This window comes from Brienomyrus brachyistius, chromosome 4 (genome assembly GCF_023856365.1).
Source record: "Brienomyrus brachyistius isolate T26 chromosome 4, BBRACH_0.4, whole genome shotgun sequence".
Classification (NCBI taxonomy): Eukaryota; Metazoa; Chordata; class Actinopteri; order Osteoglossiformes; family Mormyridae; genus Brienomyrus; species Brienomyrus brachyistius.
In genome coordinates, this window is record NC_064536.1 from 21132012 (window position 1) to 21149275 (window position 17264).

General features: G+C 47.1%; 1 protein-coding gene across 13 annotated transcripts in view; it reads left to right on the forward strand.

Annotated features, from left to right (window-relative positions):
* Positions 1 to 17264, forward strand: part of si:ch211-285f17.1 (sickle tail protein homolog) — a 120603-nt gene that overhangs the window by 73340 nt on the left and 29999 nt on the right. For 11 of the 13 annotated variants that reach the window (XM_049012393.1, XM_049012390.1, XM_049012389.1 and 8 more), the window contains one exon: positions 3980 to 4260. In XM_049012393.1, the coding sequence (XP_048868350.1) occupies positions 3980 to 4260 (281 nt within the window). Of the gene's footprint in view, positions 1 to 3979; positions 4261 to 7147; positions 7328 to 17264 lie in introns of those variants that run through there. The other 2 variants (XM_049012401.1, XM_049012402.1) reach the window with 2 other exon arrangements.

The following is a 17264-nucleotide window of genomic DNA, read 5'->3' on the forward strand; positions in this document are numbered from 1 at the left end:
ACTGTGAAGCGCTGGCAGTGTCCGTTGAGAAAATGCATGCAATGTAACGTTTTTAAAATAGATGCATCTCACTGGTTGCATTTGAATTGAGGCGCGTAATAAATAATGATACTGTTCTGTGAGGATGCGCTGTTTTCTCTTTTTTTTTTTCCCCATCCCATCGAAACCGCTGTGTCTGAGACCAAGACAAGACCGAGACCAAATAGAGTCGAGACCAAGACAAGACTGAGACCGATCTCGAGAACTACAGCACTAGCGTATACCTACCACTGCTCTGTGTGGTGGGGGTGTGTGTATACCTAACACTGCTCTGTGTGGTGGGGGTGTGCGTGTACCTAACACTGCTCTGTGTGGTGGGGGTGTGCGTGTACCTAACACTGCTCTGTGTGGTGGGGGTGTGCGTGTACCTAACACTGCTCTGTGTGGTGGCTTTAGGCAACTATCCCCGTCCCCTCATTGGCTGTTGGGACACATCGGCTCTGGTCCAACAGTAGAGTGATCCCTGCTGTTTACATCTCCTCTGCCTATCGGGTCGAGATCTGGGTGTGACTACTTGTCATCTTCCACAACAATAACTTAGACATCATGGTCTGCCATCAGAACACTGTGGCCTTTAGGCCTGCTGGCTATTCATTCTGAATAAACAACGTCATATTCTGGCATACCAGATAGGGCAAGGCCTTTGGGGGGGGGGTGGGGTGCTGTTTTTCTGAGGCAAATGTTTGTGGCTGCATCCTTACGTGTCCCTGCTCTAGACTCTCACTCGACTCTGCTTCGATGACCCCATTGGGGAGTCTTTTCCTGCACTGGACATTCTCAAGGCTAGTTGGTTGTGCTACAGCCTGTCAAACTGTTAACGCCAATCCCTTGATGCTCCACACGAGACTTCACAGCGTTTGGACCTCTAGACATTCTGAGCACTTCGTTGCCTGTTGATTAGCGCATTTAGTGCGATTCTCCTTATAACCTTGTTGCATGTTTTTCCTGACTTAAATTGCTTCTCCTTGAGTTAACCCAGTATTTTATAAATGAAAATGAGACCATATTTAATGTACGATCCATCTATACTCATGTTATACCTGCATCCTGCGACTGTAGAGGTTTCTGTTGTGGCTGGTTTGAATGGAAAGGCTCTAACTTCTATGAAGAGGCACTTCCAGGAATCTCAGAATTTGTGTCTCTATGCCGCTGGTGAGTCATGTGATTAGAACTCTGGCTCATGGCTGTGACACCTGTAATACACAATTCACCTCGACCAATAGGGGGCATAGTAGTTAGGCAAATCTGCCCCCGGGCCAGGTGATTATCTGTAATGCTGATTAAAATCTTCTAATGATAAAATAAGTCATTTTTAATTACACATAAAACAGATTTCAAGTCCTATTACAATGAATACACTTTTATTCCTTCTCTGATTCCCAATATAGACCAAAGTCTAATTAATCTTTTTTATTTTTTTTATATTTTGATCTTTAAATATATTTCAAACTTCAGTTTTGTCATCTTTGGGTCACTTGTGAAATTGAAAAAAAATGGCTGTTCGATGTCCATTACTTTTATCATCTCAAAGGGGAGTTAAATAGAACATTTATTTCATTTTCATAACTCTAACCCCAATCCGTTCGTAAACGCTTCCCCGATATGGGGTCACCCTGCATGAGACAGCAATGAGACCAATTTGAATTTCCTAATTTGACGTTATATTACAGACTGTACTCAGCAGATTGACATCATCATATTTTAATTAAAGGAAACGCTCATCTGCGTTAAGAATGATTTGTTTTAAATACAGCTGCTGACCCTCATTTTAGGCACGTTCCTTTTAAAGTTCCATTACTGTTTCCTGGATCAGTACTTATATCAGTACTAAATAGCTTAACAAGATGATATATATAATTCGGTTCTTTAAAACTCGACGTTTGCAGTCTTAAATACTCATGGGATGTTTTTAAATGTGAAGAATCAATTAAGACTGTTAAGTGATAAGATCTTAAGTGTTTTATTTATCTTTTTTATTTTCAGTATGCTACTGTATAACAGTTTTGAAAACAATCGCTGTTCTCATTTCGGCTGTTTCTTTAAAGGAACGATAGTTGCTGTTTAAGTGTAATGAAGGAGGTTTATTTAGTTTTATTTTAGTGGACTGCTAAGATAGGAGAAAAATGCAAGCTGGACTGTTCATTTTGGTTTACTTCCCATCTTTAGTCGCTGTCGGAAGGTTTAGCCATGTTGTTTTCAAATATTTGCGGTGATCCGGTCTGCTACATGACTTCGCCAAGGCTATGCCAGCCGCGGTCTTTCCTGTACTCCGATTCTCTTCTGGTCATCGTGACTGAGCAAATGTTGGGCATTTTACGTTCCGCACTCATTCTAATCGAGTGATGATTCTGTACAAGATTTGGATGTTAGGCACCGATGACAACCAGGGGTGGGTCTGTTGTATTTGGGGTCCCATTCAGCCAGTCATACCCCTCCCCCTTCGCCAGTAGAGTCCGAAGATCGCAGCTAGCTAGCTTTACCAGAACATGCTGCTTCAGCATCTCCTAATAAGGCACGCGTTTATTTAATATTTAGTGTAGTGACTGTTTGTGACCAACAGGGGGCCCAAACCTCAAGGGTCCTACATAAATGAATGGTATGAGTGATGTCCTGGAGAAAGCCCTAAGACACCCCATCAGTGTGCTGGAGAACGTGAATGGGGGGCTTTTGTTAGCATCAATAGCTTCTCACTGTTTTTCCGGAAGGTCGCAGAGCTCCTTTTAATTGCAGAGTTTCTTCTGCTGAATAACTCGCAGTGTAAATGACGGCCACCATAGAGTATCGTCTCCTGTTTTTGTGCCTCTTAGGTGTGACTTGGCACTTTCGGCATCCAAAAACACTCTCCCATCCTCCTGCTGAGGAGTTCAGAGGATGAACTTGAACCCCTGGGGCCTGCTGTTACCCTGCGGGGTGTCCGCTCGCGTGCCTGACGGGTGAGGGGGTCACATTCCGAAACAGCGGGACGCCCAGTGACTCCAGATTACCATCATGCACCATATGCTGATCTTTCCCCTCCTCTTCCTGATATAATAAACCAGAAATTTATGGGGGGGGGGGGTATTTTACTTTTCAGATTTGTTTGTCTTTGTCCAGTTCATATTGAAACAGATTCGCTGCTGCGGCCAAAAATTGTGTATTTTTATACATGATTAATTTACAGATGTTTTGATACCGGTTGTGTTGATGAAAATGTCTCAGTAAAACAGCTGTAGCCGCTCAGGAGACCCCCCCCCCCCCCCCCCCCCCCCCCCCCCCCCATTTTAACCTCAGGATAATTGGGGAAGGAATGTAGAGCTGGACTGGTGCCCAATAACAGCAGCCAGGAGTGCCCCCCCCCTCCCCCCGCCCACAGTTGAGCCATTAGGGGCATGTGTATGGGGGCTCCCGTGTTTGGCAGCAGGCTCTGTCTAATCACTAAATGCCCCAACTGCCCCAGCTTTTGGGATGGGGGAGGTTAGGGGCCCTGATTCCCAGCAGCCGGTGATTCTAGAACAGTCCGCTTGGGCCGAGCGGAGGATCGCTTTGCTTTCCTAGGATGTGGGTTTCAGAGAATTCCTGCTAATTGGAATAAAAATAATCCTTGCAAATGGTGTGCGCACATCCGGAAAGTTACTCTCTACTCAGCCTTTCATAGCCGCTGTCATGCGTGTTCAAAACGACTAGATGAAATATGCATCGTTGGACACATGACTGACGAGGTGTATAACAGAGGTCTGATGGTCTGATGTTTTAATTATTTTTATACTTGCTAAATAAATTTTTCATTTTGCGACTTGTAAATTAGATGTTTACACCTGGACTAGGTTGTAGATTGATTTTTATATTTTTAATATTTTGGAGAATCTTAACGTCTGTAGTTCTTAACCTGCAACTGTGCACAGCAGTGTGGGATTTGAACCTAAGACCCCTTGGCTCAGTCCTTCTTCTGTCTCTGTCACAGAACAGCCCAAGGGGAGCCTGAGATCCGCCTCCCCAGATGATGCTGAGCTCCTGGGGCACAAAGCCACCCCAGCCAGCGGAAGTAACCGCCCAGACCCCAAGTCCTCTCGGAGTGCGCCACGGCGCCACACGGTGGGCGGAGCACGCAGCTCACAGGAGATCCTGGCCATGCAGCCCTCTGACATGGACAGGAAGCGCGAGGCCTTCCTGGAGCATCTGAAACAGAAGTACCCCCACCATGCCATCGCCATCATGGGCCACCAAGAACGTCTCCGTGAACAGGTCAGGCTCACCACCTTTGGCCGGTCACCTGGGCAACGCTGTCATCCGGGGGAATGGGACAAATCCTGAAATATTTAACCCATAAATGTCTATAGATAAGCAGCTGGAGACATTTTCTCTGATGTGAGCATTGAGCGTGTGGAGGACGTTGCTGTGGAATCTCTCCCTTACGGCTCGGATTTACATGGACTCATTCATCTGACGGTTTACTCTGAAGAAACGGGGAAGGGTTACATTTTGGGTTTTCTCCCTGGGATTCGAACCCACGACCATCGCGTTCCTAGTGCAATGCTCCACGTGTTGAGCGTCAGTTAATGATGCATAAATGGGTTGGTGATTCCATACGGATAGCACTTATACAGGATGACGTTTTATGGACTGGACGCCACTTGGCAAGGTGAAAATGATGTTTCATTAGACGCAACTGTGGCCACGCAGCATGGCAACGCCCGCGAAGGACTGTGCTGTTTGACTGCAGCACGATACGACGAAGCCGACTTTCATTCCATACATCGTGACCGACGTTCGCAGCTTGCCTGATTTTTATTTGCTTGAATTCGTGTCCTGGGCTGATAACTGACGTGTGGGTTTTGCCATGCGCAGGAAACCTCAAGCGGAGTTTAACGGCAGGCTAACTAGGGATGTACCTTTGGCTGTTTATATCAAACATAATCAGCGTAGGGCTAAGTAGGCGACGGATTCTTTGTTCACCAGCTTGCTGTGAATCTGACGGCTGTGGTCAGGACGGGCTCTGCAGGTCCCTGCTGCCTTTCCGGGACATTCCACACTACCCTACGAGCTTGTTTTGAATCACTATGGGTGTGAGGAATGCGTGGGGGGGAATTGCCCCCCTTCCCTCCCTCATCAGGGCAGGGAGGGTAGGCTTTGGAACCTGGGAAGGACGGGTCACCTTCTGCTGGGATGTGGGGGGGGGGGGGGGGGGGTCATGTGACCTTAAGTAGAAACAATGGGCTCTTGAGAATCTTTTAAACTGAAGGCCATCAGAGATGCATGAAGTTAGATGGGGGGGGTTAATCGTTAAGACTCCCCCACAGGAGAGATAAGTGTGGGTTTTTAAGGCCGCTGCTCCCCGACTCTGAGTGGGGAGTGGTGTACTTTATCGTCCCCGTCTCGCGTGTGCCAATCGAGTGTGCTTGGCAGTGCCCTGGGCTTCCCGTGGCTGTGCCATGACGGCGGTGGCGGCTGGGCTCCGGCCCAGAGCGCTGAGCGCCGTCTGTTTCCAGGAACAGATCTTCCGCTTGTACGCGGAGGTGTAACTAAATCTCAGAGTTGTCTAATTCACATTCTCTAATTAGTAGTTATTCTCAGTACATTGTGGGCTCATAGCTCGAAATTGTGTGTTACCTTTATCCATCCATCCATCCGTCTTCCAACCTTTTGTCCAGTACAGGATCATGGGGGGGGGGGGGGGGGGCTGGAGCCAATCCCAGGAAGGACAGAGCGCTAGGCTGGAGATAAGGGCAGTGCAAAAACATTTTGGGGGGAGCACACTCAAAGGTATTACAAAGAAGCATTCGGTACCAAAAATAAAGGTCATGCATAAGTTCACATTAAGTAGTCTGGGCAAAATAGGCAGGTGTTCAAGCACCCGCAATACCCCCCCCCAACAGATAACACAATGTGGGCAACTGAACCGGAATCCTGGAGCTGTAAGGCTGAAGTGCTGCCCCACTGTGTCATTCTATGCTGTCACACATTCCTGCAGTGACCCCACGGTAATCGAAGACAGAGGAGGGCAATTAAGGCAGTTTTATTAAGTCTCTGGTCTGGCACAGACTGTAAAGTCTCTGTTTGATGAATAGGATACCCTTATGTTATACCCTGCCTCTCCAGATGTTTGCAGCTGTTCACACCATCCCTGGATATTATCTGACTGCGTCTGGTCTGCCCTCTTGGACAGGAAGGGTTAAAACAGATCATCTTTAAAAATGTCACATGGGGGAGGGAGGGAGAGAGAGAGAGAGAGAGAGAGAGAGAGAGAGAGAGAGAGAGAGAGAGAATCCATTGCCCAGGGTCTTGTATTAATATTGGATTGTTAGGCAGCTGTTTTCTTTATTCTGAACACACTATAAAAGGTGCTGCAAAACTGGGGCTGCAGCTCGTGTCTGAAAGCATCCAGCCTCTCTTATGTATAACTAATAACCAAGATTAGGAATAGGTATTGAGTCTGAAATAATTTAAACTGAGTATTCAGTCCACATGCTAACTGAGAACCCATCAGTTTGGGCGGATGAGCAATTAAGACAGTATTTCCTGCTATACAGACTATTTTCGCTGAGATGGAATTAGGGGTTGATGAGATACAGGGTAACAGGGATTTTCAGAGGCAACGCCAGTGGGTGACGCTACTGACTAATTATGGGAATCTTCCAGTTTCTGTTGCAGTTTTCTGGGTGTTTTTTTTCCCCTTTACTCAGCATAATGAGACTACAGTGCCCTGCCCCACGGACACATGAAACGGGAGGGGCACGTGTGTAACGGGCAAAGACTCAACGGGCAGGGGCTCGTCCAGCCCATGACAAGAGCATAAGGTGTTAGTTTGCATAGGGGAACTCTGTGTGGCTCTGCAGGAAAAGACTCTCAGTTTGTGATCGGAAGGTTGTTTGGTCAAATCCTGGGGCTGGTACAATAATCCCATCTTTGGGCCTTTGAGCTAGGCTCTTAACCATAAGGGATGCCGACTGACCCTAGTCTCTAACATTGCCTGCACTAAAGCATCTGATACATAAATATAAATAATGTAAAAAAATAAGGTTGTTGGATCGGACCTGGTGCAGGTGAAGCGGGCTTTGGTTCTGGGGGCGGGATCTGTCGCCATGGTGAGAGGTGATGTCATCACCTGGGCAGCTCTCTTTACATGCTGTCTGCGCCAGGCTGGAGCGCATGGGAGTGCCGGGCTGGGATCGCAGCGCAGCGGAGGCATGGAGTCCGATCCGCACGCATCTGCCCTCTTCCTGGAATATAAATAATGCTTTTATAGGGTGCAGGGGTAAAAACACAGACAGACGAACAATCGGAAAGTAACTGCGCTGCTCTTTGGATAAAGGTACGGTGGAAACGCACTCGCGGATCGCGAGCTATTTCTTTGACAAAAGAGATTAGTTTAAAACGATCAGACTTGCGCTGTTTTGATGTAGTATTCAGATTTCTGTGTTACAGCGTGATTTCCTAATATTGGGTGCTTGCGGTACCGGTTATATTCGCAAAAGAGTTTTTCTTTCTTTTTCTTACTCAAGATAGAGTCCGGAAAAGTTCGCTCTGCTTTTCCTCCCGAAAGGCAAAAAATGCTGGGCTCAGCAGAAAGGAGAGAGTGGGCTGAATTTGGAAAGCGGTTCTCAATAAGGTGCTGCGCTGATCGGTCTCGTCTTTAAACATCACTCAATGGAACAGTAACTGCTGTGCATGTAAATGCCATTTTGGCCTTTCGATATGCCGTAGCTGTTCCTTCCCCTGTCCGATATCCGTGTTTTAAGTGTCGATATTGAATATGGGATGACATTAATTTTAATAGTAACAATAACGGATGGTTTAACGTAATAATTAGTGCGTTTCGCAAATGATATTTATCCTACATTAAAGCATGGCTTGGTGCAAATTTATGTTAATTACAATGTCTATAAATTTGAGTTATTTTGCATGTTTGCTTGCAGACTTTTAAAACCCGAAAGTATCTGCGAAAGGTGTCCTGACTCGCTTGCGCTGTACTATGTGTCGCACTCTTGCGGGGACAGTTTTGACACATTAGCCAGCAAGTACGGACCTGCGAGTGGTTCGCCGGGGGTCAGTTTCCCGGGACTGTCAGGAGACATATTTTTTGCGTACGATCAAATTGTAACGATTGTCAGGACATGTTGACTTACATTACTGAACATGGGATGATGCAAGAGAATCGGCAAACAGATGGCGAAATCTGTTTATCGGTTCAGGGGAGTAAGACGTTTGGGTGGGAAAGTCGGGGGTTGGACTTGTGACCAGAGTTTTGTCCTGGGACGGATACGGATATTCCGGAGTGCTTTGCTAGTCACTAGCTCCCGGCTTAATAATAATTATTAAACAGTATATAGGTGCAATGTGTGCGTGAAGTATTACAGGGTGTCCCTAGTCCGTCTAAAAGCAGAAAAAGCCACATTGTCAGCGATGATTGTTGTTAGAGTGGCGCTTATCAGCCCACGAAGGACACATATAATATTACTGTTATTGTTTTAAAATGGTGTAACTAAAACCTACGGGCACACAGGGACAGCTTCAGCTATGTGTCCATGTGCAATTGAGGTTTTAAGTGGGTTTTCTTTGGGTCCTCAACATTCATTGGGCTGATGAGCCTAGCAACATAGCGATCGCAGCGGTCACACGCATCGCAGTAGGCTGCTTGGCGGCCTGTGGGATTTGGGATCGGAACCGGGCTCTAGTGGGTCGTACAGTGTTTTTCGTTGCAGGGGGTGCATTTTTCCTCGTTATTTTTTAACCTGTGTGTGCGTGCATGTAGGGCGAGGGTTTACGGCAGATGAATGGTGGCAGTCAGAAGCCGGTTTCATGAGTTTTTTTTTTTTCGCCTATAGTTACTCGTCTAGCGAGTTAGGCATCACGCTTGACAGATGTGATTAGTTTTGTTTTGATTTTATTTTTGGCTCGGATCCCTGCGTCAATTATAAATGTGTTTGCACGCCCAAAGACATTGGGAGGACATCTTGGTGGCATTGTTCGCGGCGGTAATTGTGAGCGTTGATACATTTGAAATATTATACAGAATCATTCCCTCCTTTTATGTTCGCTTTCTATGGCGTAGAAAAAAAGAGAACTCTTCAGTACTTAACAGTAAGAGACGACGATTAATAATGTATGAAAGTTTTGGCTTTATTTTTTGACTATTTTGGCTTGTTTTCTTGATAATATATCAGGAGCGTCAAAACTCTGGTCTGCCAGTGTAGTGCATTTTTCCAAACTGGGTAAACCAGCTCTACGTTTATTTGTTTATTTTTTTAGGATTTGGTCAAATTTTGATGATTAATTGAGCCCCAGGGCTCCTCTTCTCCTTTCTGGGCCTGTTCTTGCCCGTTCACGTTGAACTTTCAGCTGGCAGCCGTTTGCCCCGGTGAAAAGAACGGCCGCACCCCAGGAGGAAGGACACCTCCCGGTGTTCAGCCGCCAGGGCTGCGCTGTTGCGCCTCCTTGCCCTAATCGCGCGCAGGGCAGGTGACAGTGCGCAGACTGAAAGAGGAAGCAAAGACCATTTCTTTATTAGTATCATAAATGGAGCAGGAACTCCCGTTCAAATCTGAGGTTCTTCATTTCTGACGTTTTATCAGCCACCTTGTGTCCTGACAGCAGACAGATATTGTCTGTGGATGGAAGCCAGTCGGTAAAAATAGAAAACTGGCCCAGGTTATATTTTATATGTCAGAATGTTTAATATCAATACCGAATGAAGACGCAAAAAAAATTCGGGTCATTATTTTTATTCATTTTTGAGATTTGTTGAATGAAATAGCTCAATATTTTTGGCTGACCTGCTGAAAAAGAGTTCCGATTTAATGGATGATTTCAGTGCGGCTTTTGAAAGAAGTAATGACAAGGCACGATGAGTATACGCCTACTGGTTATTGTCATGAAAAATAAAAATTAAGTGTGACACTTCTGAAGTGTTTCGAGGCAGTTTTTTCTTTCTTTCTCCTCTAGTCACTAAGCTCACCTCCCAATACCTACCCACCATGCTGCTCAGACCTCGTATGACGTGCAATCTTCGCAGGTGGTATTAAGTGCCAATTAGGCCCGCCCTCCGTTCCTCAAAGGCACCCTGTAGCCAAAGTGGCCCTGAGACCAACATTAGCACAAGAAACCAGTCAAGGCAGCTGCAGGCCTGTCCTTCATACTGGGAGAACTTGAGACGGTCTATGAGTTTGCACCAATTACAATCAGCCTCCATGTTCCGATTTCATCTTCTAAAAGATTTCAATGTGAGTGATTCTTTTTGAGGTTTCCAGAACCTCCTACAATTTCTCTAGTGATCATTTGTTGCTCTGATCTCCACACACAAGCCCTCCTGGGGTGTTTTATCTTTTTTCCATCTTGTCTTTTACCTTTTATCACTGGAAGGTGACGGTGGCACTCTGTAGTGTCTTCTGATTTGTGATTGGTTCAGTATCTGTGTGGTATCCAGCCATCAGCCTCCCATTGGTCAGGGTCAGTGTCATTCAAATAGTCATGCACCCTACCCTGTCATTTCTGGCTCCGTATCTAATTCTTTAAACCTGTGCCAGGGTGGTTTAATTTCTTTCTCCTGCCAAGGCTTATGGCTCTGGCCAGAGCCCAGGTCGGATAACGTGGCTGTGACCCATTTTGTGTGATGGTGGTCAGATTAGCATGGCCGGATTAGCATGGTCGACAGTCGGAGCGTCCGGGCCCCCGGATTTAGAGTTTCTGCAGCCCTTTTAGGAGCCCCCCCCTCGTGGTCACGTCGCAGAACCCTGACCTAATCTACCGTAATTGCCCTCCCTGTTATTTCCCCATGTGGCTCACTCCCGTTAGCCAGCGTCTGTGGTGTTGATTCCATCAATCCGGCATACAGTCAGCTGTGGTTCAGCTGTTAGCACCCCCCCCCCCTTTTCCATTTTGTGCGTGAAACAACTTCTTTGTGCCCAGGGGTGAATTCTAATATTTTTTTTTAAGGTGGGGAGGAATAAGAGTGTCCATAACTCATACAACAAAGGGTCCAACCTTATCATTAGCCAATGATTTATTTTGAATCGGTGAGCAACATGGGAGGGGGGGGTACTCCAGGGGCCAGTGAGGAGCACTGACCCTATCTGAAAACTGTAGCCCCGCCCCATTCGTGCCGCCTGTTTGCGCCTGACACCTCCTTGTACCTCCACTCGGCCTGTTCCTCGCCTCGATGGTCGGCGAGATATGATCCAACCCCGGAACATGAGGGCCGCAAGCTCGGCAGCGAGTATTTATTTTTTTTGAAATATGAGATTAGTTAAAAACATGCCAGCTACCTTGAGCCAGTTGGTCACAGGCTTCGGGTGGAGAATATACTTATTTGAACCAAGGGGATGAAGCCGTTGTAAATTGGCGCTATTAAATATTTCGGAGCCCCCGCGGGTTCTGGGCTTGAAGCCCGTTTTTATACGCAAAGTTGAGGAGGAAAATAGATTTTCTTAATAAAATGAGCCATGGTGATAAACTAGGGAAGTAATTTCTGTTAAAGGGCCATTTTTTTCCTATTTATGTCTTTTGCTTTTCATGAAGGACAATGGTGGGGTGATATAGGGGGCGGGGCCTGTGTATTTAATCTCACATTCTGGTTCTGCTATTGAGATTTTGCCTCTGATTTATTTCTGGGTTTTTTTTGGGCCCTTTGTCTGAGTCCCTCTTGCCCGTTGGCCCCCTCGACCCGTCGCCAGGTTTCCGGGCTAGTCGTCAACGGCAACGGCAGAATGTTCGTGACCTGCTAGCTTTCGGGAGGCAGGGGGTCCAGTGTGGTTAGGCTGTCCCAGAACAAGTGGCAGTTAATCCCGAGGTGTTACAGACAGGGGGGTGGGGGTTGGTCCAAAGACAGAGACCCTCCCTCCAAACATGCAGTGTGCAGCTCAGCTTACTGTAATGAGCAGTGCCTACCAAACTGACACGCGCAAATGTTAATGTGAAGAACCGAGGCCTCCTTTGGTTGCAGGTTCGAATCCCGCCTTGCCCATGAAGTTTGCATGTTCTGTCTGTGTGGTGTGGGCAGTGTTGGGGAAGTTACTCACAAAAGTGATCCGTTATAGATAGAAGTCTAAAGCTCAGCTCCAGCAAGTACAAATCCAGACCAGGGTTTTGTTTCAACCAATCAATTGAGTACATTGTGACTATAAATCTTTATACTCAACACTGGTTGTGAGTCATACTGTCTAAAGAATTACCTATAATGCATCTGTGTCCTGGACTGGCATCCTGACGGGGGTGTATCACAGTCTTGTTCCCGGTTTTGGCTGACAGTGGCTTCAGGCTCCCTGCGGTACCAAGATCCTGACCAGGATAAGCTCTTGCATGGATGGATGGATGGATGGATTCATATGTGCCACCTCTAACATCATGTATCGTATATACTTGTCCTATAAGTTTGGCTGCCACACTCTTAGTCTCCTGGACTGCATGATGATCGCTTCCAGTTAGATGACGTACGTCCTTCTCTGTTGTGTTTTGCCCACTTGCTTATGGAAGCTGGTACTTAACTTTATTATATTAATTCAAAACAGCTGCAAGTGGACACAGTAATGCAGCCCCCTACTCCATGTTTAGCACCGAGGAAGGGGGGCTGCCCTTTACCTTCACAACAGCTTCAGTCCTTCTTGGAATGAGGTCAGACAGCCCCTGAACTGTATGTTGTAGGATATTGATTTTTTTTTTCTGGACGTAAACCCCTCCCTGCCCCCCCAGTACTTTGAGCTGGACTCCTGCTTGACACCGTGCCCTGCAGAACTTTCAGGATACAATGGATGTCTAGATCTGGCGCTTGTAGAGACTGCGGGAGCTGTTTGACTTCATCCTGATGTCTGTCAGCCTACGATTGAATTGGCTTAGCAGTGTTTATGCTGAGATTATTATCTTGGAATATGGGAACATCTGGAGGCAACTGATCTGCATCTTAAAGGTGCCTAAATCAGACTCCTTCACTGCCAAAATACTGCATTTTCACTGCATCTTTTGGTGAAAGACGACCAATCAGACCGTATTACAGTACTTTACCTGTTGCTTGGTTTTGAGCTGGTTACACCAGGTTATGTATCTCTGGGCTTCACTCTCAGATCCAAACAGCAGCGAACCTTAAATTCTGACTCTGCCCAGGTCTTGAGGTTCATATCCCGAGGCTCCATTTTTGTGGCATTTAACATGCATCCTGTTAAAGAGTCCGTCTGTCCCTGCAGGTGAGTGTCGACTTGCTTCCGCCATTCCCCTTTTCCGTGGCAGTTGTCTGGGTTTGGTGTATCCCGTCCGGATATCTGTGGGCGGTCCCCCCGATGCGTTAAAGGATTCCGCTCTTTTCACCACTGATGTAGCAGCAATTCTGCCAGCACAGACTCTGGCTCATGGGAGTTCTGCTAGTATCTCATATTGCTATGAAAATGTCTCAAAGTGCCGACTGAGGCAAACTTTCATCCGGCTCCACCTTGTTGATTGTGATTTTATTACATCAGAGTTACTTCCTGTGCTGCTTCTGTTGTTCAGCTGGGCAGTATACAATAGCGTTTAGGACAACAAGTTTCACTTGCAGTCACACAATACTGTGTACGTTCTTTGAGTTGCCTCATCTAGTTTAATTCCTTAGAAATTGTGACTTCTGCTTTTGAATTAATTTACTTAAGACTGCTAACAAAATACATTTTTTTATTTGACACATAGTGTCAACGGGATTTCATCGGTGCATTGTATCGATAGGACCTCATCGATTGTCGTATTGTTAAACAGCAGGTCGCTGACATGCATAATGGGATGCAGACCTCAGGCGTCGTCAGGCGTCGTACTGAGCGCCACCGAACGTAGGGGTGTGAAAGACCCCCTCATTACGGTCTGCATTGACTGTCCATAATCCACTAATTCACCCAACCTGCACAGTTTTTGACATGCTAGTCGCACCCACCCACTACACAGACAGAAAGAATGGGGGAGAGGTCAAAGGTCACCGATATGAGGGGTTCGTGCTTTAGCCCGGGTGGCGAAAACAGGCTGCTGGGCTCGTATCTGCCCCCTGATGGCCGCTTTAAACCGACAAGTGCATCTCTGAATGCCTTTCTGTGTTAGTCTTTTAAACTCTGCACAGGAGTAGTTTCTGTTCTGTTCCGCAGAGGCATTTAAATTCACGCTGGAGTGGTTCGATGTGGGAAGCGTGCTTCTGCTTTGTTTCATTAGCCGCTGATGAAATGCTGGGGTCGGCACAGTCACGGTCGTCGTCGGCCCAGTCAGGGTCACCGTCATCCTGTGTATCGTCACATCCAGAGCTCAGCTGGAGACGGGGCACGGCCAAGGGGCGCTCTCCGGTCTCGGGCACGGGGGCAAAGGACAAGGATGGGCACTGTCACCATCTGGGACTTAAATGTAACCCAGTTGGCAGCATAATTGGCTAAATTCATTAAACATCGCCCTAATTCTGTCACACAGTGCTGCATTGTCTTACACCTCCAGGGTTGTGGGTTTGAATTCCGAATCTCCTCTTTGTGTGTGTGGAGTCTGCATGCTCCCTGTGTGCTGTGTTGGTTTCCTCTAGGAACTCGAGCCCAAAGACCTGCAGTTAGGCTAATCGATGTCTCTACATTGGCCATTGTGTGTGTGTGTGTGTGTGTGTGTGTGTGTGTGTGTGTGTGTGTGTGTGTGTGTGTGTGTGTGTGTGTGTGTGTGTGTGTGTGCGTGTGTGTGTGTGTGCGCGTTTTACTGAGGCTGGACCGAGGCAGCGGTAGAGCTGCTGGGGGGGGGGGGGGTCATTATTATGTAACTGGGGGGGCTCATGCATTGAAAAGTGCTTAATCAAATGCTGGCAGTATTGATAAACCCACTACAGGAGCTGAAGCAATGATAAAAGACATCTTATGGGGGGGGGGGATTATGGCAGGAGTGCAGGCTGCAGGGACAGGAGGAAATTACTGAGCTTTTGAAGCACTGTAGCAATCGGAGACCGTGGAAATGGGTGCGGCAAGCGTGTAAGTTGATCGTGGATATTTGGGGAGGGGGGGGGGTTTACCTGGTGATTTAATGGCTCCTCTAGCCTGCAGGGGAGACTGATTTGCTGTGGGTCACTCGGGAAGGTTCTGCAGCGGACCAAGTGATGTTTTGGGATTTGCACTCTTAGGTCATGGGTGGAGTGCCTTGATTATTAGTGTGTTGCGCAGCTCTGCGGTTTGGCTAGGCCAGAGGACACGCCCACACACACGCTCTCGAGAAGACGCGCCCCCACACACGCTCCCGAGGAGACGCGCCCCCACACACACGCTCCTGAGGAGACGCGCCCCCCACACACACGCTCCTGAGGAGACGCGCCCCCACACACACGCTCCTGAGGAGACGCGCCCCCACACACACACGCTCCTGAGGAGACGCGCCCCCACACACACACGCTCCTGAGGAGACGCGCCCCCACACACACACGCTCCTGAGGAGACGCGCCCCCACACACACGCTCCTGAGGAGACGCCCACCACGCCCTCCTGAGGACACGCCCCCACATGCTCCTGAGGATACGCACCCCCCCCGACACTCCTGAGGATACGCCCCCCACACCCTGGTGCTGGTCGATTTAACTTTCAGCCTCGAAACATCATGTCGGGGCCTGAGTACCCGTTCCCCATAGACGGACTTGATACCTGAGGACCCCCGGCCCCCCAACACTGCATGATTCTCTGTGGGATTGGGGTCCATTATCCATCGCCTGGGCTGCTGAGAGTGGGGGGGAGGTTGCATCTCAATCGTCGAGACAGGCCCTCCAGGAATTACGCCACCTAGAGACCATTTACTGCAGCTGGGTACTGAATCATGTTTACTCTTGGAGTTTGGAATTTATATTTAGTCTTTTATAATGCTGAATACTCACGTTTACTCTTATAGCTCCGGATTTATATTTACTCTTTTATACTGCTGGATACTTGATTACTTGCACAGATAAGGATTTATTTACATTTGTCCATTTATACAGTTGGATACTTTCTCTTGTTTACTCACACAGATCGGTATTTATGTATGTTTAGTAATTTGTTGACTGCTTGTAATATACAGCTAAGGATATATATTCACTCAGACAGCTGGCATTTACGTGTTTATGGAAATGGCTGTGTGCTTATATTTACTTCATTGTACAGCTAATTAAATATTGCTTTACTCATTTATTCATCTGAATTCGCACTGGAGTCGTTTAGATACTGGGTACTCAGTAAAGCTGCCCGATTACCACTCCTTAAGCAGGCTTCCCCTAACGTTCTGGTACTCGCTTCACTGTGAACTGTTTGCTGGCATTTCCATTGTGATGCACCCCATAGTCTGATGCTGTGTTCCATTTGAAGTCGTAACTCGTAAATTCCGACTTGTGAACTTGGATGAATCGACACAACCCTGAGCTCAGAATTCATGATGACTGCGCACTTTATCAACAGAAGTTAAAGCTGCAGTTTTGTACTGTATATTAGCACTTAGGTCTTATTTGTGGCTCATTAAATCGGTCACACACTCAATACTGTCCAACCGCTATCTGTGGATGTGTTGCTACGGTGTTTTTATGCGTAAAATACCACGTAATGTGCTGTTATCCACTGATATTTGCTAATAATGGCTAACAATTAACCGGGTTAGAACTGGGTCCAATTTTATTAAGCCTGATTTCTTGTTTAAGTGGACAACTTGTTGGATTTAAGGTAGTCGTGGCTAAATGTAAGTGGATGAAGAAAAAGGCCATTTTAACTGAGGTGAATGAAATCCAACAAGTTAGCCAAGTAAGCAAAAGATCTTGCTTTTTGAAAGGGGTCCCTGGTTTTGTTACATGGCTTTCCAGCTTGCTCTACTGGAACTCTGTTAACCCGTGTGTCACGTCATTCCCAGTTCCGAATCCTGACCTCCGGGGTAAATGGAATACAACACCAGTGAGGTTCAGCTTGAACTGTGGCTTCAGTGGGCAGCGTGCCTCACACCTGCAGCCCCTCAGATATCCTGACAGTAAAGGGCTGGCCCTCTGACTCAAAACACCACGACAAAGACCCCTCCCCCCCAAATGGTGACGAGACATAATTGCGGGTGTTGACGTCTATGTTGGGTCTATGCGTCATTAAGTTTATTTGTTTGTTTCTATTGCCACATTGTGATTAAATGCAGAAATACATACTTGTGAGCAGTGTTTGCTCAGGTGAGGATACGTATCCAATGTGGTAAGACAGGCCCAACTGGGTGCTGTCTTCTCTGTCAAATCCCTGTGAAGGCTTGTAGGCCTTCAGGGAAAACATGGTTCTGTACCACAGTCAGTCGTTTCT